The sequence below is a fragment of the Platichthys flesus genome, chromosome 1 (assembly GCF_949316205.1).
Source record: "Platichthys flesus chromosome 1, fPlaFle2.1, whole genome shotgun sequence".
Taxonomy (NCBI): Eukaryota; Metazoa; Chordata; class Actinopteri; order Pleuronectiformes; family Pleuronectidae; genus Platichthys; species Platichthys flesus.
The window spans coordinates 2,532,097-2,555,982 of record NC_084945.1 but is presented as its reverse complement, the minus strand read 5'-3'; the positions used below and the strand labels follow the sequence as shown (position 1 = coordinate 2,555,982).

Genomic DNA, 23,886 nt, shown 5'->3' with positions numbered 1-23,886 from the left:
AGGAGTAAACATCAGCCGTCACTTTGCTATGAAGCATGCTAACTATGCTACAGAGCAGTCAACGCAAGAACGGGCGGCTACGGCTCAGAGGTTGGCGGCTAATTTACAGACTCAGCTAAAAAACTTTCACCGACAAACTGCGAGAGTCAACTACCAAGGAAAGTTTTTTGGTGGCATTCGAAATAGCAAAGGCTAGCGAGTCTTTCTCCGAAGGTGAGTTTTTGTTCCATTGCCTTTCAAAAAACTGCTTTGCTACTTGTTAAAGGCCAAATCCTTTCATGTAGTGACATCCATCTGGTCCTGGCCCCGCCCCTCTGTCAAATGTTAGAACCCATTGTGGCCCACGAGTTAAAACGTTTGCCCACCCCTGAACTAGGATAACAATTTGCTAATGAGAGGAAAACGTCAACATTGAGCTCACAGCTGGTTTCTGCTGCCCTCAAGTGGCCAAACATCTGTCATGGTTCATCCTTCATTATACAGGCACATTAAAATGTATATTTATACTTTTATTTATCCCAAATCTCCACAAACCCGATGAAAAAAGTCATTTAATAATGAATCCCTGGCACGAGGTTCAGTGTGAGTGGAACTTGCCGATGTCGATGTTGTCTTTGCCCAGAGCCACGAGGGAGAGGAAGAGGACGTCTCTGTACAAACTCCTGACGAAGAAAAGAGCACAAGTAGAGAAACGAGTCATCACAGCAGCTTTCACACTCGATTCTCAGTCACTGACACGATGAAGGTAAGTGAGGTCTTCCTCTCAACACTTTAATGAACCTGGTCAAATCTGTTTTTGTTGTTATTTATCGTTCTGTAAGTGAATCAAGTGTTTTTCTGTAAACACCTGAGGATTTGATTCCCTCCTGAGAGTTTACACCTTTGTTTACACATCAAACGACCTCCACACACACTTTCAGACGCGCCGACTCCAACACACACACACACACACACACGTGTCAGTGCCGACCTTTGCCTCTTGACCCCGAGCGTCTGGTTCAGCAGCTGCAGCAGCTGAGCCATCGGCCGGCTGAGGTCGTTCCTCTGGATGTTCTTCACCACGCTCTGCAGCAGCTCCTCGCTGAACGGCTTCTCCTCCTCCGGGACCGGCCGGGACAGAGGGTAGCCGACATCTACCAAAACACACACACACACAAACAGACACACACATAGAGGTCAGCGGAGGACTTGTTTCTACAGACAAGACAGAACCACAGTGAAACCGAATGATGGTGGTTTGGTTTTTATCTGAGGTTTTTCACTTCACCCTACAGCTCCTGTACTGGTTTTATTAATCTTATATATTGGACACGTGTCTGTAGCTATAAGTACTTTTGGGTATTTGGACTTTTGGTCTGAACACATCAAATGCAGGTCTGATGCTACACACACACACAACAATAAATTAATATGAGAATAGTTTGTTACTGCACAATCGAAAAGGGAAAACAAATATTTATTATAATATTAAAAACTGATACTGGTTATTTTTGTTATACTTATACTTATGATTTTTATGTCCATGTTAACAAGTGGAAGGACAAAGTGGAAATTCACCAGAGATGCAAACCAACATTCAAATACATCTCAGGATTGTATTTGATCAACAACAACAACAACAACAACCCCTGAGTCAACATCATCAGTAAAAAGAGACTTTCAATGTGATGAGAAGAGTTTGACTTCCCAAACAACAACGCAAAGCATCAGGCAGAGAACACACACACACACACTGCACAGAGGGAGACAGCCGGCCTTGCACTGGACAGACACCAGGACTCATCTGTGTGTGAGTGTGTGTGTGTGTGTGTGTGTGTAGGTGAACACTCACTCTCTAACAACAGAGTACAATTAAGCCCTGGAAGACACAGAGAGCAGACACAGCCTGTTAGAGGACGAGCCGACTCCCAGGAGGAGCTGCCCCCCCCCCCTCCACGCCTCCTCCTCGGCAAACCGGTGAACGATCACAAATCCAGCTGCCGCCAAGTTGTCATCACGAGTTAATCAAAGTGTAACTGCTCTGACTCACTGAAGGTGTTCCAGACGATGTAGAGCGGCTGGATGGGGTCCTGGTGCAGCTTCAGGTTGTCCCACAGGATCTGGATCAACACGTGTTTACTGTCCTCAGACATCCAGTGACGAGGAACCTGTCAACAGACACAGACACAGACCGTCAGTTGTGTTTGTCTTGTCCCTCAAAACCCTTCACATGCATCACTTATCTCTTAACGTCACAAAATCAGGGTAAAATCAGATATATAGATGGTTTCTCTGGAACATAAGTGGAGACGTTTAATCCAGATTTCAAAGACTGGACCACCAGAGAGCAGCAAACACACAACACTGTGAAGTCAAATATCAGTGTTTACTACTCGTGTGTGTGTCTGTTTGTGCGTCGGACCTGAGAGTCTCGGTTGCAGTGCTCGGACGTGAGGATGAGTCCGGGCAGGTTGCTGGGCAGGTCCAGTCGTCTGAAGTACCACACCAGGTTCCAGTAGATGATGGGATGGTGGTCCACCATGTCGGCCTCGGTGATGGCCGGGTCGCCCTCGTTCTCCAGGAGACTCTCCAGCTCCTTCCACAGCACCAGAGGACTCAGGTAGGGCACGGTCACGGGCTCCGGGTTGTGGAGCCGCCACTCCATGTTCAGTGGATCCTGGGAGAATGGTTTATTAATGGGTGTGCTGGGAGTGGCAGATTGTGGAGGACTAGAACAGGAAGTAGAGAGACGTGGTCTGTGATGAGCGTGGACACGTACCGATGTCTCATTGAGGCGGCTGGGCAGGCTGCCGGACGTGGGCACGCAGCGGCCGGGTCGGGAAGCTTCCTCCAGAGGATTGAAGGTGCTGACGCTGCGGGCCATGGCTGCTCCAGGGGGCGCCATGCCCTGCCGGCATCCTGAGGGGATGTTGATACCTTGAGCCCTGGATGCTCTGGTCCTGGGAGGACACAGTGAGGACACAGGGAGGACACAGCGAGGACACAGGGAGGACACAGTGAGGACACAGGGAGGACACAGCGAGGACACAGGGAGGACACAGTGAGGACACAGTGAGGACACAGTGAGGACACAGTGAGGACACAGTGAGGACACAGGGAGGACACAGCGAGGACACAGGGAGGACACAGCGAGGACACAGTGAGGACACAGGGAGGACACAGGGAGGACACAGCGAGGACACAGCGAGGACACAGTGAGGACACAGCGAGGACACAGCGAGGACACAGGGAGGATACAGTGGGGACACAGCGAGGACACAGGGAGGATACAGTGGGGACACAGGGAGGACACAGCGAGGACACAGGGAGGACACAGTGAGGACACAGTGAGGACACAGGGAGGACACAGCGAGGACACAGTGAGGACACAGGGAGGACACAGGGAGGACACAGTGAGGACACAGCGAGGACACAGCGAGGACACAGGGAGGACACAGCGAGGACACAGGGAGGACACAGGGAGGACACAGCGAGGACACAGGGAGGACACAGGGAGGACACAGGGAGGACACAGGGAGGACACAGTGAGGACAAAGGGAGGACACAGGGAGGACACAGTGAGGACACAGTGAGGACACAGGGAGGACACAGTGAGGACACAGGGAGGACACAGGGAGGACACAGGGAGGACACAGCGAGGACACAGCGAGGACACAGCGAGGACACAGCGAGGACACAGTGAGGACACAGTGAGGACACAGGGAGGACACAGTGAGGACACAGGGAGGACACAGGGAGGACACAGGGAGGACACAGTGAGGACAGGTCAGTGTGTGGAACCAACGCAAGGAGGAAGAAGTTATGAATCTGTCTTAACGTACGCTGGTCCTGTTTTAAACTCTCAATATGAATCAGTCACAGCTCTACTCCCACAATTCAACACAACTGGATGTAGAGACCCCCCCCCCCCCCACCCATCTGTTTGCACTTCATGTGTCACACAAACATCATGATTTGATATTTCCTCTGATTGAGCTACAGGAGATCACACACAGCTCTGTATGAACAGCGTGTGAATCCCAGTGAACGATGGTGAGTACCTTCCATCGCCCGAGGACTCCTGGACAGCCACCATGGGGAATGGGGGGGAGACGGCTGTTACGGGACAGGGTGTGGACAAGGTGGACGTCCCCGTGTCGAAACCCGTGGAGGCGGAGTACGATGACGTCATCGCCTCGTCCACTGACGGACTGCCCTTCAGGAAAAGTCTGGGGAGTCAAATCAGAACGGTGCTGGTTGTTTATCTCCTGTTGAATATCTATTCTGACGTTTTAAAAATATCTTGTGTTTCCTTCTCTTTAATAATATATTTTTTGGGCAGTGGAAATGTGAAATGGGGGCAGAGGAAGACACGCAGCAACGGGTTGGGTCGGAATCGAACCTGCGGCCGCTTCAGAGGGCTCCAGCCTCCATGTGTCAGGCTGGTTTCTCTTTTGTTTTAAAACCATGTCAAGAAAGTGGATATTTGAAAGGACCAGTAAGATACGGATAATGTAAACGCTCTGGTCTACCTGCCGGGTCCCCTCATGTCCCTGATCTCCACATTGAGGAAAGGCAGGAAGGGGTTTCCACAGAAGGGGCAGGTGGTGTTCAGGTTGGAGTCGTCCGCCGTCCAGCCGGCCATGATCTCCTCGTCGTACACCAGACAGTCACAGGTCTTACAGCGAGAGCAGCTGGAGATCAGCAGCTGGAAGAGACACAGACAGAGCTCAGGTCAGTTCTGATGGGTTGTTGGTTCCAGGCTGTTGATAAATCAGTGTTTTAACATCTGTCCACTGCTTCGTCCCAGTCGCTGAATTCCACCTCTCATCTCTCCAGTGCGATTTACCTCCATGGCGTAGTTGTTGAAGATGCTGGTGCTGCTGGTGTAGTGGGAGGAGCCGGCGTCCGACTTGTCCGGCAGAGAGAAGCCGGGGGGCGAGAGGACGCCTCCTGCAGGAGGAGAAGAGAAGAATGTCACATTATTTACTCATACAGATATAATTTCTTTTTTCTTACTCTCGATGTTTAATGTTTCAAACTATTTGGCAAATAAAATGAAGAGGTGACAAAAACGTATTTCAGCTGAATCACTTTGTTGGAAAATGTGTTAAAGAAACCGTAGCTTGGAATTCGCTCACGTTAGAAACTAGTGATAAAGAAAGAGAGGAGCCTCACCGGGCAGCAGGGACGTGGGTCTCATTCGGCGGGAGCCGGCGGGGGGGCTGTCCAGTCGGCTGCGCCGGGGGCTGCGCCGGGGGCCCGAGGGACCAGAGGGCCCGTTCCTCTGTGGAGAGACCACGGAGCTCTCCGACCCCCGGCCGTCTTCCTCATCCAGCAGAGACGAGCCGTCCGGTTCCCCGACACTCAGCCGGTCCCCGTAACCGTCCTGGACCGATGGAGGAGAGCCAGCAGGTTAATGTTGTGTCACGTTTATATTCATAAAACTATGATACTCACAGCAACAGCTACTACAGATTAAATTCCTTTATAACCTAAAAGGATCAAACAAGATTATTTTCACTCAATCAATCAAATTTGATTTGTATAGCCCATATACAAATTATTTTACAGATTATCTCAATTAAAATGCATTTTCTACTTTGACTTTAAACACAAATCATTCAAATGATTCACTAGAGCAAACACAATCAACATGTAGTCAGTGATCATAGGATTTCATAATGTCGTAAACATTTATAATCTGCACCAAACAACATTGAAAAATGTTGTTTGGTGCAAAGAGGGGTTGATCCAAGAATTTATTAAATTTTCTTTAACAGAGAGAAATTGGTCGTTTCTCAGATTTTTAAGTAATTGCTGTAATATTTCAAGTTTCCCCACAAATAACGGAATATTTTTACCTCATCTGACACATGAATTATATCAACACGGCCACAAGATGGCAGCAGCGCTCCAACTGGAGTATTCCACTACTTCTTAAATGAGCTTCATATTGTAAAAGCACTGATGTGTATTTAGAACAGTGCAAAGGTAAAATCACACCAGTGTTTATACAGGTTTCATCTTATTTGAAGTTTGCTTCCCATTGCTGAATGTTTATAGATTAAAAGTTGGCTTTTTTCTTTGATTAAAATGTGTGATATAGGTTTAAAATCAGGTCACTATCTGTATATATGTATTTATTCATCTCAAGCTGGATTTAAGCGAGTCTGTTGAAGTGTCCAGGTCTGAAAACAACATTAATCTCCACAATCTGAAGCTGCTATCGCCGTCAGGACTCGGTACCTTGGTGGGTGTGGTGTAGGTGGCCAGACGAGAGTACCAGCGGCTGGCCTTCTCTGCCACCCCCTTCCCAGCAGAGACCACACTGGTTTTGAAGACGTCCAGCGTTGGCGTGAGCAGAGTGTCCAGAGCGAAGGACGAGGAGGACGGTGAAGGCGACACCAGGCTCATCCTGTCCGCCCTCTCTCTGTAGGGGGAGGGGCGAGGGCTCAGGCTGGGGGTGGTGCTGGAGCTGCGACGCGGGGGGGACGACCACAGACGCTGGCGTGAGATGGGGTGGGAGGGCGAGGGCGGGTGGAACGTGCAGGAGCGTGGGACTCCAGCCGTCCTGAGGGAGGAGCTGTGGGAGGAGCTGTGGGGCAGGCTGGCTCTGCGGGGGCCGGACATGGAGGAGGGGTGGAGGAGGAGGGGGCTGGCTGGGTCCTGCAGGTCCAGACTGGGCGTGCGGCTGGTCAGCGGGCTGCCCATGTGGTTCATGTAGAGCTCGATCTCCCTGGCCAGGTGCCTTCCGGCGCTCGGCGTGCTCCCCTCATCACCGTCTGGGTACCGATCCTCCCCCGGCTGCTCCCCCGGCTGCTCGGACTGGGACTCTGCAGCCAGCAGGGACAGAGGGTCGTAGCCCATCTCGATGCCCGTGCGCTTCACTGCTCCTCCGGACGTCCCGGGGATCATGGCCCCGGAGCTGGCGCTGCGTCCCACCAGCTTCTTGTGTCTGTGGCTCTGATGAGCGTTGACGCCGATCGCAGGCTTGTCTAAATCCAGATCCTCCAAATCAAAGATGGCCTCTGTGTTACTTCTGTCCTCATCACTGGAGTCCTGTCCCTCCAGCTCCTCGTCCTCCTCCCTGTGATCCAGACGTCCAGCGGCGCCCTCTGATCCGACAAAAGCCAGCGAACGAGGCCTCTTGTTTTTACTGAAGTTGACAGCGGAGAGGATTCTGGCATCGGCGCCCAGATGACCCGCGATCTTATCTGGGTCCGTTTCACCTTGGCTCATACCCAGGCCGAGGACGGGGGTGCCGCTGCCGCTGCTGCCCAGCGTGTCTCCGCTCAGACGGCGACCCCTGACCCCCGGCCACTCGAGGGCCGAGCCGCTGCCGGCGCTGCCCACCACTTCTTCCAGAGCGCTCCGGTGTCTCCTGAGCAGACTGTTGGTCTGGACCTCGCAGATCTCATCCAGGGAGGAGGTGAAGAGGAGACCTGCCACGTGTCCTGAGAGGGGGGGGGGGGGGGTGCATTAGAGATGTTTTTGTTAAATGACACAATCGGACCGCGCTGAGAGTTCTGACTTGAAGTTTCATGCGTCAATTGGTATAAGGACACAGAGAAGAAAAATAAATTACACTTTCCTAAAAGTTTAAATAGATAGTGCTTTTATCCTTTTTGAAAGTCATTTCTCTGGTTTGAAGGAGTAAATTAAATTAAAAATGTTCTGTTTGGCCTGTTTATCACCACCATCTCTCTATCGGTTATTCTCATAACTTTAAGACTTTATTCCAATGAATTTACACAATTTTTCTTGTAATATTTCACTTTAATCCCGGATGTTTCCCCCTTCAAGTGGCCATAATACTTTCAAAAAGCAAAATATACTTGTTTAATCCAATCTGAAAAGGCCTTTATATGTTAAATATCTTGAGGCTTTTCAAGGACCCTTGGCCAGCCTGAACCAGCCTCTCCTCCCCCACTGGAGGAGCCATTAACTCCTATGTCCTCGTGTACCTGTGCTCACGGAGCTCTTGGGTTTACAGGACGAGTCGTCAAACGCACAGCTGCTGCGCACGATGCCCCGCGGCCTGAAGGAGGAGAGGACCTCCACGTCCAGCTGAGGGAGGCAGTCTTTACTTCCTTTGGCGCTCTCCGTCTCAGATACTACAAACACAAAAATTACAATTTCAAAATCGTCCTTGTTGACGACGGGCCCGGCTTTGAACACGATATCGTTCTTTTAAATAATCCTCGGATGGAAAGAAACGGAAACGCTTTGATGTGCGTGAAAAACCAGGAGAGAGGAATCGCCTCTGGAGGAGCCGGGAGGATCAAGGCAGAGGAAGGGGAAATCCCGTGCGGCTAGAAATCTGCCAAGTTATGGATTTACATTGAGAGGGTACAGACGACACAAAGATCAGGTGATATCTGAACTACTGACGGGAGCTGCAGTCGCTCTCCTTCTTCTCGTCCTTGTCGGGGGCAGCGTCCTGGGAGCTGGGGTCTCCTCTGCGGACCTCCTCTTTGGACAGCGAGTTATAACCCAGATCTGACTGGTCTCCTGAGGAACAAGAGAAACAGAGGGAGAAGGAGATTAAACCGAAGAAAGGGGAGAACACAGGCACTGATTGTAAACATGAATATAAACCACAGTGAATGATAAAGAGGAAGGATTCAAGTTCTAGCTTCTCAAAACGGCACCTCGTCCTTAAAGACGGCTGCACACCCGCACCACTGCATGTGCCAGACGTCCTTTAATTTCAGTGTCTACAGAACAAAACCCAGAAAAAGATTTTGCAATAAAAATAGAAGAAACTGTGAATCTGTTTTGTTGCCGAAAAGGAGATGTAAATGAGACGTTAAGAGGAAAAGCCGGAGAGGCACTTCTTCCCTTTCATCTGCTCTGTTGTTGGAGAGAAATAGCAACTAAAGCTGTGCTGAATCAAAGCCTGGTCCCGAGGCCACGCTGCTCTACAGTTACTGTACTGAAACAAACCACACGTTCACAGCTGCTGAGGAATTCCACTGCTCAGACCTGACTTCAGGGAGAAAGAGAAACCTGCCGACACTCTGGGCTTCAGAGCTTTTAAACCTCACTGGACCTGAGGGCAACCGGCTGTCTGATGATTTGTTTCCCCTCTTTCATCTTTCCCATGAGCCTCCTTGGCCAGCGATGCTAAATAAAGCATGAGGGCGGCGTGGCACGGCTGCAGCACAGTGTGGAGCGACTCACATCTGATGCCAAGGGACGAAACTCATTCTCTCTCTCTCTCTCTCTCTCTCTCTCTCTCTCTCTCTCTCTCTCTCTCTCTGTGTGCACACCACGCAGCGTCTCCTGCAGAGCTGCCGACTCTGTGATTAAAATTATTTCCGTAATCAGAAAGAATGTGCCTCTGGGCAATTACCCCGCCATAATTGACAATGACAAATCTGTCTGTGGTGAATCGTGAGGGGAGAGCGAGAGAGAAACAAAAAGAGCGACTGTGATGTGCCGGGTGGAGAGACAGACAGAGGAGGAGAGAGAGAGAGAGATCAGACAGAGAGAGAGAGAGAGATCAGACAGAGAGAGAGAAACAGTGAAAGAGTGGTGATGAGAGGGCTCTGGAAAACACTGTGAAGATGAGACAGAGACGCGACCAGAGAGACAGAGACAGACAGAGAGGTTTACCTGGGTGGAGGGTGAGCTCAGAGCCCCCGCGGTGGGAGTCGGCCACCGGGGCCCCGGCGCCCACGCTGCCGCCCCCGCGGCCAGCTGCATGCAAGGGCAACACAGGCAGGGCCAGAGTGAAGGGCAGGGTTAGGGACAGAGCAGAAACCACAGCCGCAAAACCAGGGAGAGACACGGATGAGCGACGGGGAAACGAGAGGAAGGTTGAAAAAAACAGGCAGCGGAGAGAAGGAGGTGCACGAGGGGGACGAGGAGGAGGAGGAGGAGGAGGAGGAGGAGGAGGAGGAGGAGGAGGAGGCCAAGTCGGTGAGAGTTGGACAAATGAGGAAGGAGGAATAAAAAAATCAAAATAAAGGTGTCATTGATAGAAAAGAAAAAGATGTACAATAGAACAGAATGGCTGCCTCTTAATGGCAGAGACAATCCTTTGGAAGTGTACCTGTGCTAGATCTATCGTCAGTGGGGTCTACTTTGACGGAGCCGGCGGCGTAGGGGCCCTGCTCGGCCGGGTTAGTGTCGGCAGAGCTCTCCAGGCTGCCGTGACTCACAGCGTCCAGGTCGCTGCCATCTGCCCAAAGACAACAGCGGGTTAAAGGAAGCAGAGCTGGACTCCGGCTCCTCGACTCTGCTCGTTACACATTTAAATAAATGTCTTTTCAAATCCCTCAGGTGATGGTGAGTACGAGACGAGGACTGTCTCACAGAGGACACAGTGTCTTAAAGGGGTCTGACCCCAGTTACCTCCAGTGGGAAGGTTGTGGTTTCGTCTGTGCAACAAATTAATTTCACGAGACTCAGAGAAGAACTAGTTCACTTTGGGTCTGGATCCAGATTTACTTCTCAGTTTCCTTAACATTGCCTTTTTTGAACAAACAATTATGGATCTTAATGACAATTATAATCAGGAATCTTTAAGGGACTGAAAGTTATGTGTTTTGTATGATTTGGTGCAGATCCAGATAAAAATCGAGGCGAACCAGAATGATAACATGAAAAATTACTGTTGAAAAAACATAAAAAAATGCCCTGATGATAATAATAGTAATAAATAAAAAGTTTATACAGAGAGCACTAAACAACACAAGGTATGAAGTATTGCAAAATAAGTAAAAATAAAGAAGGACGTTTATAAATTAATATGTGTTATAACAGGAAGCTGTGTCTCTTTCAAACTAAATCATAGCTGATGAGGAGCGTTGAACACAACGTTTAACTCTGGTTACCAGCGAGGATCTTAAATAATAAACTGGGATCAGCAGGACGGGGATCAACATGCAGCGGGTGTGCAGGGGTTCACTGGCATGCAGCTGAGTTAAATCACACATGTTGAGATACTTGTGTGTTTACAGTTACTGTCTTAAAGCAACACTATGAAACCTTTATAACGAGCAGCTTCATTAAAATGTGTCTGATGGTTCAGTGACTGTGAACGTGGAGAAAGTTTCCTCCTTCGCTCCCTGAACGTCTCTGTTCTCTGTAACTCTGGTGAGTGGGTTCCATCTCCTGTGAGAGGAACTGACTGAGAGTCACAGCTTCAACTGTCAGGATCATCTCCAGCTGAAGAGTGAAGCTGAACTGAGATCAGTTAAAAAGACTCAGAAGTTATTAGAAACCAGAGTTTATCTCCAATATTCAGCAAGAAACTTGAGAATATGAAGAATTCTAAACAAGAGTTTGGTGGATTTGTTACAGCTGCAGCTCTTTAGGTTCAGGAAGCAGAGGATCATGGGTAATAACAACTTGTTTACCAACAACTAACTAACAACTTACATAGTGTTGCTGTGAGACTTTACACACTTTACTGTTTAGGAGTAAATTTGGGTCGTTCACAAGTTTTAACGTCCCAGTACCGACTGCTGAGTCAGCGTTTTATTATCATACGCAGAGCTCTGTTTGCAAATGGGTGGGATATGAACAGCTGCTTTCCAAATGTGCATGTGGTTCTGTTTAATTCCCCTCATATAGTTCACAAACTCCCAATCTCTGTGCATGTTGCAGTAGAGTCACAGGAGGTTTCTCTTCTTTGACTGAGATCAGAGGGTGAACTAACCTTCCTCCTCTCAGACATGCAGAGTGTTGCTCTCTAATCCCAGTTACCTGACAAAGGGCTCTGGGTGACGGGGCCCTGCCGGCGTAGAGCCTGTTTGAACTGTGCCACGCCCAGGACCACATTTCTCAGCTTCATCCACAGGAAGTAACCTCCTCTGGTGCTGGAGGGCCACGTGCTCTCCAACACCGCCTGGACACCGGGAGGAAAGACAGGGTAAAGGAGTTAGAATGACCTCCCTGTCGCCCCCCCCCCCCTTCAACCAGTGCAGCTCTGGTCTACGTGCGTTTATATTCCAGGCCCATTGGAAATCAACGTGACCTTTAACCTTTGACACTTGGAAATCTAAATCTAAATCAATCTCTGAGTCCAAGGAACAGCTGGTCAAAAGGTGAAGGAATTCTGAAAGCAGCCTTGAGGTTGTGTTCAAAAGATCAAACGCATGTTTTGTGAGGCCGCCGTGACCTTTGACCTTTGACCGACCAGATCGAATCTGTTAATCCGTGAGTCTCGGTGAACATCTGCAACAAATCTGAGAGGATTCTCTTGAAGTTTTCCTGAGATATGTTGTTCACAATGCAAACAAGTGTCCAACTTATGTTATTATAATTTTGAGAGATTCCCTCAAGGCGTTCCAGAGGTGTTGGGTTCACAAGAGCAGGACGGACCACCTGAAAACACTCACTGGCTTTCACCGGTTTACTTTGATACTTGTTACAGGTCATTTTTAATTCAAATTATTTAAGATATGAGTGTTTTCTCCATTTCAGACACTGGAATATTAACATATTCATCTGATAACTACAGATAATCACTGAAGACAGTGTGTTTTATGGTGAAAACTGCAGCTGCGACATTTTGAAGTGACTGAACTGAAACTGACCCAATCTCTGTTTCATTAAACCGTGTTGAATGAATATTCATCAGAGCCGTTAAACCTCAGATCCACGCTCCCTCTCGAACAGAAAAGTCACAGCAGCTGTTTGTGGCCAAGTCACGTTCGACAGTCTGCTCCTAAAATACACCCCCCCCCCCCCCGAGAGCAGCTCACCGGTAATCCTCATTACACCGGCTGCCGCTGAGTGGAGGCTGGAAGGATCCGGACCAGGTGAGCACCCTGGAACCGCTGTCAGTGACTCTGTTAATGTGACTGACACACAGTGGTCTGTGCCTCAGACTCACTGACACTCAACGAGCCCTCGTTAGACTCTACGTTTAATAGGTGAGAGCTCTAAGATGGACTTCTGTCACCCTACAATAATCTCTTCCTACAAACAATGAAAGTGCTTTTCAGAATAAAGGCAATAGACACAACAGTTGGTGACCTCGTTATATTTGAAAAGGCAAAAGGATTCTGGGAACTGCACCTGCCCAAGTGAAGAAAGTTAAAGTATGAAGCTTAATTTAAATACATCACTGTCCTCATAATGTCCTGCTGCTGCAGCTCCTCTTTTCAGCCTCTGTCTAGAATGCAAGGAAGGTTATTGCTCCTACACAATGTCAGGAGGAACTTTCTGTTCAGTTTAGTTTCAGGTTTGTTTTATTGAGCTGCAGATCACCACTATTTATTTAATTTCTTTAATTGTAGTTTCTTCCTGTGAAACAAGTGGTCAGTCTCATTTTATTTGTAACCGACCAATATCTGAATTTGACCTAAAGAAGCAACTCTTAGCGTTTGTGATCACTCCAAGTCTTCAGCCTGAAAGATGAAGCAACAACCCCCGAGGCTTCACATCAGAGTGACCTTCACCGGGGCCTTGTCGTCTGCTCCCTCGTCATCTTATTTGGTTTGATTCTCCCTGTGTCTCCACATCATGGACAGTGTGAGCTGATAACACAGTCTGGATTCATCCCGACAACTGAGTGTGATCTTCACGTGACGCCAAGCGACCTTCGGGACGGGAAACTGCAAATGTCACCAATGTCTCTTTCTCCCTGAAAGCCGAGCGTCTGCAGAGCGATCAGCGTGATGAAGAGTCTCCGCCTCCCGGCTGTCGCCAGGAGAGGAATGGATTTTAGCGACGAAGCAGCCGAGCACGGTGATGTAATGATTCAGATGCAGTTATTTATGAGACTAGTGAGTATCGTGGATAAACCTCCAGGTCTGGAAATATTGTGATGTTTGATCTATTCTAGAATCTATTTACAAATCAATGGTGCGGCTTCACCTTTTAAGAAAATGCATTTAAACCCTAATTAATGCAATCAATACCAACATTATAATACTCAGAATAGTAAAGCAACTTGTGATAATGGTAGTTACTTATTCATATTAAGCTTTTATCTATTTATTTGATCACATGTGGATCTGACTACTTTTCCATACTTTTACTTCCTGTTGATTTATGATATTTCTTCGTCCCTCTAACCTGAGCATAGGAACAGTTTGATTTGTACAACAGACGGTTCTCCAGACTTTATTGTTCTATATTGCTTCTCAGAGATTTGTTAAGACTTTTCGAAACCGTGGTTGCGTTCATGTGTTTGTGAAACTCGCAGCAGAATCAGCTGAATATCCGTGGTAAACCCAAATCACGACCACGGCACCCGGGCTGACGGCGCACTGTGACACTCTGGAGTCCCAGAGCTGACTTCAGAAGTGTCATTTGTTAGTTTCATCTGGTACCAACACTGACTGTTAATACAGGATTTCTGTTTAGAAAAGAGTTGATGCTGTTCATTCGCCACATGACCAGATGTCTCTGGCCTGATGCTAACGTCCGTCCTGAGAGATCTGATCACAAGTGGACGTCTTTTGGGTGAGCCTGTGTTCACATCTGGTGTTAAAATAAGAACTGAATGTGTCTCCTGTGACCACATCTGACTTCCCTGTTCTGTATTCAAATAAACACGCACGTCATTTGTGTTGTTTAACCACTCAGCGTTCACAGATGTGTCCGATGACGATGGTAACATCGGTGCATGTGCATCAAATAATACTTTTCTTAATATCTCAGCCAAGGATGTTGTGTTTTCACCCCTGCTCGTTTGTTTGACGGCAATGGAATGGTGTCTCTGATGCTACACACATTTGTGCAGATTCACCACACACATGATCACAACAGGCGTGTGTACCTTGTTGTAGTAGCCGTATGTGATGGCGTTGGGGTGGATTCCAGCCTTCTTCATCTCAAAGAGGACCCTGACTGCCAGGACCGGCTGACCGTACTGTCCACAGAGCTGCATCAGCACCCGGTAGCACACCTGGAGTCGTACATTTAATTCACATTTAATTAAAAAACAACCCGAAAGTGCAAAATGTTTGCAACGTGTGATAAAAACATGAAGTGACCTCGTCCGGCGGCTGCAGCTTCTTGGCCTGCATCTTCCTGAGCACGTCGTAGGCGGTGCGCAGGGCCCTCACCTTGGAGTGGCAGACCTTCACGTACGCCGGCAGACAGATGAACCACAGGCCGTAGCAGTGACGGAGCAGACACTTGGACCACTGCTGAGGAATGGACGAGTACTTCTTTGCAATCTTCTGGGACAATTTGATCTCCTGTGGGTGTGAAGAGGAGAGAAGGACATTTTTTAGCAGATAAGTGTGAGAGTGACCGTCGATATCAAAGCAGCTGGAGCAGCTGTCTCTGTAACTCCAGAGAGAAATCTACAAGTCTCAACATCTCCCATCACTCTATTATTAAAACCACTGCATCAGTAACACAACTTGGTTTTTCTCATCTACATTTTGAATATGTTGATATCCGTTTCGCTGGATCCTGAGTTTAAGTAGCAGTTGATGGTTTAGGTTTTTTAATTTCTGTGAGTTTGATTTTTGCTTTGCTCCGATTCGAGTGCTTAGACAAACACTTCAGGAATCGAACGTGTGACAGCCGTGAGCTACTGCGGTGCTGACCTGCTTGGTGCGTCTAAACATGGGGGCAGGGCTGGTGGGGCAGCTGTGTCTGGCAGCGAGGCGGGAGGAGGGCGTCCGCAGCCCCTCCATGGGGTCAAAGAGGTCAAGACTCAGCACTGGGAAACCATCGTACCTGACGAGGAACACACACAACCACACACAGACACACACACACACACACGTTAGTGAAAGCAGTCGCATAGTTTTACAACTCAAACATCTCTCGGTCTACGAGAGGAATCGTCTGCAGAGAAAAGTCAAATTCCAGTAACATCTGAAATAAAATATTTCCTTCCAAGGTCACATTGATCATAAACATGGTTTTTACTGTAATTACATTCAACGAGAGCCGATCGCTGCAGGTCATCATGGATTATTAGGGCAGCTTAATTTAGGTGGTTCTGAAAGAGCATAAATTATACAGAGCGAAACTCGACTGTGGAATGTGAATACCACAGAGTCAGACCATCACAGACCAGCAGTCATGTTCTTTACTCTGTGAGGGAGCTGGACTCCTGCTGATCCTCATCATCGGCTGCTCCAACTGCGATTTCACCGAATTTAATCTCAATTTATTATTTAGATTCTGTAATTCCCCCCCTGATGTTAGATGTCAGTCCTGTTTACGGCTCAGAAGAACAGGAAGTGGCCTATTTCACATATAAAACAGTTTTTAAACATGTTTGTGATGTAGCAGCCTGTTCAGATGTTCTTTATGTATTCCACCATTTGAGTGTTAAGATTATTTGTATTTACCTGTAGCAGAGCGGGTGCTCCTCCCCCTCGGGCAGGGGGGGCAGCTCTGGAGGTGTGATGAACACCGTGTGCTCACTGCGCTGGGATTCATCAAACTCCATCAGCCTGGACTCCTCCGGCTTCTCACCGTCCACCTGCACAGCAAACGCACACAATCAAACATACACAGCCACACAAGCAGAGATGTGTGGGTGGTGGTCCACAGCAGAGAGAAACAGGGAGTGTTCTTCACTGGACGTTGAATCCGGAATTTATGCCCAGTGATGAACTTTTCAGTGTTCGGCCTGACACCTTTTAAATAAACACTTTCTCTGAAACGTAAATTGGAAGCAGCTTCGTGTCCGTCACCCGGAGAGAAGGCTTCCTGCAGAATGTGTCTGGCAGAGCCGAGGGAGGACGACAGCAGGTGACCTACATTCCATTTCTCTTTACTCTCTTTTGTTTTCTAAATCAACAATTCAGCTCCCAACCTCCCCTTATAGTTTCCTACAGGGAAATATTATCTTTAATGTCACAAATCTATTCGTACTAATCATAACTTTAAGAATAGAGTAAATAGAGCCCGACCAAAACCAGGATTGAATCATGTTAAAGAACTTTGACAGGGAAGCTACTTGAAGAGGCCTTCAAACTAAAACACCTGCAAGAAGTGTCACTGTTTAAAGCTGTAAACTTTAAATAAATCAAATTTTCAATTATGATCCATTGAGACATTTTTATTAATCATGAATCTCTCTCTTTACCGCACCGTTGTAACGAAAAGAGAGCTGAGCCGCAAGGCAAAGCTCTCGATCTACCGGTCGATCTTCGTTCCTATCCTCACCTATGGTCATGAGGGCTGGGTGATGACCGAAAGGACGAGATCACGGGTACAAGCGGCCGAGATGAGTTTTCTCAGAAGGGTGGCTGGCGTCTCCCTTAGGGATAGGGTGAGAAGCTCAGCCATCCGTGAGGAACTCGGATTAGAGCCGCTGCTCCTTCACTTAGAAAGGAGTCAGCTGAGGTGGTTCGGGCATCTGGTAAGGATGCCCACTGGGCGCCTTTCTTGGGAGGTGTTTCAGGCACGTCCAGTGGGGAGGAGACCTCGGGGAAGACCCAGGACTAGGTGGAGAGATTATATCTCAACACTGGCCTGGGAACGCCTCGGGATCCCCCCGTCAGAGTTGGTCAATGTGGCCCGGGAAAGGGAAGTCTGGGGCCCCCTGCTTGAGCTGCTCCCCCCGCGACCCGACCCCGGATAAGCGGATGAAAATGAGATGAGATGAATCTCTCTTCTTAACGGATACACCCGTATTCTACATGATAAGCAACTGTCTGGTTGAAAAGTGGTTTTGTCAGCAGGATTACACAAAAACTACGGATGCTGGTTGTTGTATGGGACATGAGCCAAAAAAAGAACACAAACATTTTTCGGTCTGTGGATCAACACAAACATCTGGATCTAGTGAATTTCAATGTGGTTTCTTAAGGGCACTGTTGATAATCAGTGGAGGTATGCGCTCTACGGAGAGCCGTTCTAGTTTTACATTCAACTTCCCTCCTTTACAGTTTGCTTTTCACAGCTGTTAATTGATTCAATTACGTTTTAATTTGTGTGATTAGTTTCTGTTCGGTGTTGTTCCTCCGCTGGATCTCATTAAATTTGTTGCTGTGATGAACTACTTTCCCTCGGGGATCAATACATGCTAACCTTATCTTTCTCTGTGTGAGTGCTGAGTGCGTTAGTGTGCAGCACAACGTCTGTGTGTACTTTCTCTCTGAGCAAATAATGAGATCCAGCCACAGATCACAAAGACTGTAAGGCTGAAATAGAAAGGACGAGAAGACCCGGGGCCACAGGACACAGGAAGTAGAAGCTGTGGACGTCGGCCTCAGAATTCCCTTCCACTGTGTCTCCATTACGTCCAGAACACACACAAACACACACAACTGATCCAAGGATGGACAAGTCTAGTTCAGAGTCTGTTACAAATGTCACCTGTGAAAATCAGTGACCCTCAGACAGGGGAAGCGAGTGGCTCTGTGGACTTTAAGACTGCAAACACACGAGATGTAACCTTCAGCAAACACATGTGATGGAGTAACACTGTGAGTCGGGGGGGGGTAAAACGCCACACACACACACACACACACACACACACACACACACACACACACACACACACACACACACACACACACACACACACACACACACACACACACACACACACACACACACACACACACACACACACACACACACACACACACACACACACACTGTCACACTGAAGGATACGAGCCCAGAGGACGTTTCTAAAAACGCTTCATGCTCCGTTAGCGCCTCAGAAATCCCTGAAGCGTTGAAAGCCCTGACTCACTGGCACTCGTGAAAAAGTATACAGCACAGGAAAAACTGCAGTCGAAGCAAATGCAAATATCCCCCCCCCCCCCCCCCCAAAAAAAAATGGAAAACTATCATCTTCTAGGACAGTCACAGTATTTCATTTAAATGTGTTCCTTATAAATCAGAGCCTGAGGAGTGAGTGGGGAAATGAACACGACAGCTCAGGCTGGAGGCAAACTGCTTCCTTCTGAGTCAAGAGCTACATAAACAGTCCCTTTTCATTTGAATAGGACCTTTTCAAACTAAAACAATCTTTGAACACAGGAGGGTTTTGGATATGTATTCAGTTTAAATCCACGTCCAAGCTAACACGCCTGAGAACACACAACACAAGGCCACTCACGTACACTGACCTTGTGTGTGCAGGTGTTAAGAGATTGCTTGATTGTCATATTTCCTACTAAACAGTTGTATCACTGTAAAACACAGTAACACTTCAGGGAAGGCCAAGCCGTGACCAACAAGACCCAATCAGAAGCTCCGTCTCTGCCTTTAAACCTCAAACAGGGGCCAAACTTCTCTGTTTCAGCGGCTCTGAAGTCATCAATAAAAGAATCTGTGTTTTCAAATGAAAATGAACTAGTATGGATGAGGCCTAACAGACACATGTAGTTCCCTCTACATCTTATTTCAACTTCTAATGATGTTGTTGTTTGTTAGCATCATGCACGAGGCACAAATCCCCAATGTGGAGACAAAATGAAGCCAGAATCCACAAAGTAACAACAGACTCACCTTAGATCCTTTGTCTGCACTCCGCTCTGAGTTGTACAGCTGCTCGAACACATGGAGGCAGGAGACGAAAGAGACAAGAGACAGAAGAGGAGGAGGTGAAGAAACACAGGAGAGAGTAGAAGCTACTGTGACTGTTGCACGAGGATGAAGAGAGAACAACAGAATCCCTCCAGAAGGTTTTTGTCAGAAGCTTAATTCCACTGAGTCAGAAAGAAAACGTAAACAGCACAATGTAGGAACGACGAGCTCACCTTGTCCACGCAGTCGTCGAAGAACGCCAGGCTGGCGTCTTTGTCGCTGACGAACGAACACTCCTCGATGAAGCGGATGAACATCTGGGTCTTGGTCATCAGCGAGTAGAACTTCTGGTGAGAGCGGTCGCGGCTTTTCAAGAAGCCTGAGAAATAAATGTTAAAACGTCAGCTTCTAAATAAATGAACAAAGGTATATTTAAAATATCTTAACTGCTTAAAAAATGATCGACAGGAGTGATTCACAGACTCCCTCCGAAGCTGTGGTGAAACAATCCATCATCCCACTAAAGGCTCCATGTTCAACGTATACAACCTCCATTTGTCTGGTGCTGGATGATGCAGCAGCAGACAAACACAATGTTATTAGTATAATGGCCTTTTGGGGATGAATAGCTTCCTTGATGGAAGCTGAAAGCAGTTTAACTGACTAATAAGCCGCGGCTGCTGCTGCTGAGGGACTGGAAGCAGGACGGATGGACACTGGCTCACGGCACAGAGGTGGAAGCCAAACACTGAGAAACACTTCCTGCAGCTGATGAATATTCACTCCTAAGCATAGAGTGTATATAAAGAAGGACAACCCACTTCCCACCTCTTTACAGAAATAGAGCTAAGACATCCCAGATACAAACGCTACCATCTGTCTCAGATGTCTCACCGCATTTTCATAGCATTTAATTTAGAGTTAAACTGTTTGTTTGTTTGTTTGTGTAGCTCCCATCCAAACTGGGATTAAACGGCACTAACCACTGCACCACCGCGCCGCCTGCTTCCCGTATACTTTGACTTCTGGGGCTCATATCCCCTGCATTAACATGGAGGAGGCGAGTGATCTGTAATGCAACCAGCTCCGTGGGGAGTCGATTGAAACACTTCACTTTCAGGAGCCGTCACGTCCTCAATCTTTATTTACAGTCTATGATCCGGACACTGATCTGCAGCCCGGACCATTGAGTCGGACCATAACTGCTCTCAGCTCTTTATCTTATTTAGAGACGGGACTCCAGACACGGCCGGACTCTCCCTGCATCTAATGAAGTTAAGGTGACGGACTGAAAGCTCTATAATTAGATAACGGAGGACACTTCTATTTCGGGAGGCAGCAGAACGGCAACGCGTTCTTTATTTTATGCTGCTGTAGATTTGACGTAGAGGCTTTTACGTCTCTCCTGAGCCGGGTGGTTGTGTAACGTCCTGTTTGCTGTATCGTGTAACTCACTCCGGACACGACCTTGGCTGCAGCCGCCCTCGAGCGGCGCGGCCACGATTTTACGTGACGTGAACGCGCCCCGGACACAGAGGCCGGACTCGAGCCTCCGGAGGCTTCATGGTCGCTGCATTTGCAAACTGACAAAACAGCCTTGAACCCCCGACCCCGGCAAACGCTGCGTAAACAGCTCCTGTGTTTACTCCGAGGTGGGGATGGACACTTGTGAAAGCTCATGTTTTAAACAGCACCATCTGTTCTCGAGTCTGACCAGCTGGAGAGAGGAAGGTGCCACAGATGACACAGCATTCTTTTATATATTCATGGCCTCATTAGCTCTAATAATCCACTGTACCTGTACAACCGGGACTCGAAGGGGGTTCACCGCCTCGACCGGACACCGGATAACAACCAATCAGAGGAGCAGACTAAACTTTTGGGGGATTACATCAGTTCCCTGCTGGTCGATCAGGTCCTCAAACCAACACACCGGATCTAAAATACTCAGGATGTGATTGATCTGCTCCACACAAGCAGCTTAACCTTACAAATCAGTCCCTCAGATCAGACCTCAGATTATTTAAATAGATAAAAGAAACAGCTCTGGGTCCCAAGAACCTTGAGAGAGACTGATCTGAGAAACTGACTGAGGATAAAAACTAAATATAGCATTTTTCAAAGAGCTTCAGCAATAAAAACCATCTGAACAGTTCAAACAGGTTTTCTCCAAAAGATTAAAGTTGATTGAAGAGGTTTGGACTTGAATGGGAACTCTTCAACAGATGTTCAACCTGCTTTGTTCCGAGAGATCCCCGATCTGTTGTTGTTTCGGGTTAAACATGAACTTCCACAAGACAACGATCTGATCCATATAGAAGAAAACATGAATACATTGTGGAGGAACTACAGCACATGGGGGAGGATGAGGCTGCTACTGCCCAGATTAAAGCGACGCAGAGCATCAGAGACAATTTGCAGCTGAGGAGTCGCTGTGTTTCCAACTTCCAGCTTCAGTTTGTGATAAATAACACAAACTTTTACATTCACAGAAAAACACTATATAACCAACACGTGGAAAGAAACTCTAAAAAAAACATCATATGTCTTCTTTAGGTGAAGGCTCATTATCTGTTCGTCTCAGGGCATCTTTCAAATCTTGCCAAAGCGATATGATTATATTCAGTTTGAGCGATGACACACAAACGTTTCCCTGAGCGTCTGAAGCCAAATGAGTGAATTCCTCAACCACAGCATAAAACTCAAATCCACCCCATCACAGATCAGCTCCATCGGTCTCAGGAGCGTGTGGTGGAGCAGCTGGCACCACACACGTCAGATTACTGGTTTTAAAAACAGCAAAGCTTCAACCATCTGCAATCAATAAACACTTCGGTGGGAGCCATCATGCAGACTGTTTAGTTTCAGCGAGAAGAACAGGAACAGGACAGATGGGTTCATCCCTCCTGTTTCCTCCGAGTCTCCAGAATCCTGCACAGGGGAAGAGGTTTAAACTTCTGAATACCTTGTAGGTCAAAGAGCGAGCTGGCGTCTGTGGCTTTCTCGGACGGCGCCTGGGTGATGGGTCGTAAGAAGGACCGGTAGCCCTTCAAGATGGCTGCCATGAAGCGCAGGAAGGCTTCCTGGATCTCCAGCTCCAGCGTGTGGAGGCTCTTCCCACAGCTCAGCTCCGACGAGTCGCTCATGCTCAGCTCCAGCAGCCCGTCGGGTCGCTGCTGACCTGAAATCAGAGAGAAGGTTCATTCAGCGTTTACTCAGTGCACATTAGCATCAACACAATCGTTCAATCGTCCCCTCAAACTGAGGTCGGTGCTGAAAATGTGCCATCGTTTGAATTTTGATGAAGTCATTACGATCGAAGTCTATTAGTGTGAGGAGTGGATCCGTGACTGTGTCGTCTCACCCGCTGAACTGAAACAAACCGAACGCTGGATATCACACACGATCTGTTCAGAGTCATTCATGTATTAAAGGTTTCCTGCTGAATATTGGAGATAAACTCTGTTTTTTTTAATAACTTCTGAGTCTTTTTAACTGATCTCAGTTCAGCTTCACTCTTCAACTTGCTGGACGCTGTGCCTCTCGGTCAGTTCTTCTCACAGGAGATGGAACCCACTCACAGAACAGACGAAATGAGTCATCAAGCTCATTTTGAAGCTGGTGTTCTAAGGTGAAACATTACATAGTGTTGCTTTCAGTCTTGTTTGGTGAACGAGGATCAGGATTAAGTCATCAAACTTAATAAACTGGAGGTTCTGAAGGTCTACAAGGTGGAAATGTCTCAGACTAAACCTCTGGCTGACGTATCAATATTCAGCACTTGTTGCAGCGACCGGGAAGATTTTCACCTTCACTGAATCAGTAAATTGATTTATTCAATTTCTACCGCTCGTCAAGCAGCAGGTTTCGTGAGCGAGCTCGGAGAGAGAGCTGAGCGAGCAGCAGGGAAAGTTGACAATAACACAATGAGCCCGGAGCTGGAGGCAGACGGATAATAGGGATATAAAGCTATGATGGGATTATTGCTGGTGGTCAGCTTCTGCTGATTGGATTGAATCCAGGACCAATTGGAAAGACAACAGAATCCCAAACTAATGATGATGAATGAAGTAGAACTCTGAGGAACTTAATTAGCCTCACATTCTCTTGTATTGATTACACAATGTGATTATACAGCCAAAGAAGTCTTGTACCCTGAACATGAACATTAGTGTGTAAATACGTGTTTTTAAAATGGCGACTGACTCCTTCCTCATCTGTACACAAACCTTCAGACGACTACAACATGAAAGGTTGGCTCTCAGGTGTCCTTCAGAATAAAGTAGAGCACGACTTCTGGTAGGCATTATTATTGACTGATTCCACAGCAGCCAGCCACACAAAGTGTGTGTGTGTGGGTGGGGGGGGGGTGAGTTGCTCCTGTGCAGACTGGTAAAAGGGATCCATTGCATCTCATCTGTGGGTTGAGGCTACCTGCAGTACGAGTCTGAGATGTTTTGATCAGTAAATGTGTGTTTTTACAGT

General features: G+C 47.8%; 1 protein-coding gene across 4 annotated transcripts in view; it reads right to left on the bottom strand.

The window, feature by feature from the left end:
• Positions 1 to 23,886, bottom strand: part of LOC133956427 (C-myc promoter-binding protein-like) — a 52,389-nt gene that overhangs the window by 2,362 nt on the left and 26,141 nt on the right. The window contains exons 12-33 of one of the 4 annotated variants that reach the window (XM_062391448.1): positions 22,367 to 22,582; positions 19,635 to 19,780; positions 19,384 to 19,422; positions 16,260 to 16,393; positions 15,504 to 15,636; positions 14,940 to 15,146; positions 14,723 to 14,851; positions 11,698 to 11,839; positions 10,040 to 10,168; positions 8,374 to 8,493; positions 7,947 to 8,096; positions 6,229 to 7,436; positions 5,158 to 5,368; positions 4,829 to 4,932; positions 4,512 to 4,687; positions 4,041 to 4,208; positions 2,759 to 2,939; positions 2,402 to 2,656; positions 2,030 to 2,147; positions 1,832 to 1,858; positions 971 to 1,133; positions 598 to 662 (exon numbers count right to left, since the gene is read on the bottom strand). In XM_062391448.1, the coding sequence (XP_062247432.1) occupies positions 598 to 662; positions 971 to 1,133; positions 1,832 to 1,858; positions 2,030 to 2,147; positions 2,402 to 2,656; positions 2,759 to 2,939; positions 4,041 to 4,208; positions 4,512 to 4,687; positions 4,829 to 4,932; positions 5,158 to 5,368; positions 6,229 to 7,436; positions 7,947 to 8,096; positions 8,374 to 8,493; positions 10,040 to 10,168; positions 11,698 to 11,839; positions 14,723 to 14,851; positions 14,940 to 15,146; positions 15,504 to 15,636; positions 16,260 to 16,393; positions 19,384 to 19,422; positions 19,635 to 19,780; positions 22,367 to 22,582 (4,221 nt within the window). The remainder of the gene's footprint in view (positions 1 to 597; positions 663 to 970; positions 1,134 to 1,831; positions 1,859 to 2,029; positions 2,148 to 2,401; positions 2,657 to 2,758; positions 2,940 to 4,040; positions 4,209 to 4,511; positions 4,688 to 4,828; positions 4,933 to 5,157; positions 5,369 to 6,228; positions 7,437 to 7,946; positions 8,097 to 8,373; positions 8,494 to 10,039; positions 10,169 to 11,697; positions 11,840 to 14,722; positions 14,852 to 14,939; positions 15,147 to 15,503; positions 15,637 to 16,259; positions 16,394 to 19,383; positions 19,423 to 19,634; positions 19,781 to 22,366; positions 22,583 to 23,886) is intronic. The other 3 variants (XM_062391454.1, XM_062391463.1, XM_062391471.1) reach the window with 3 other exon arrangements.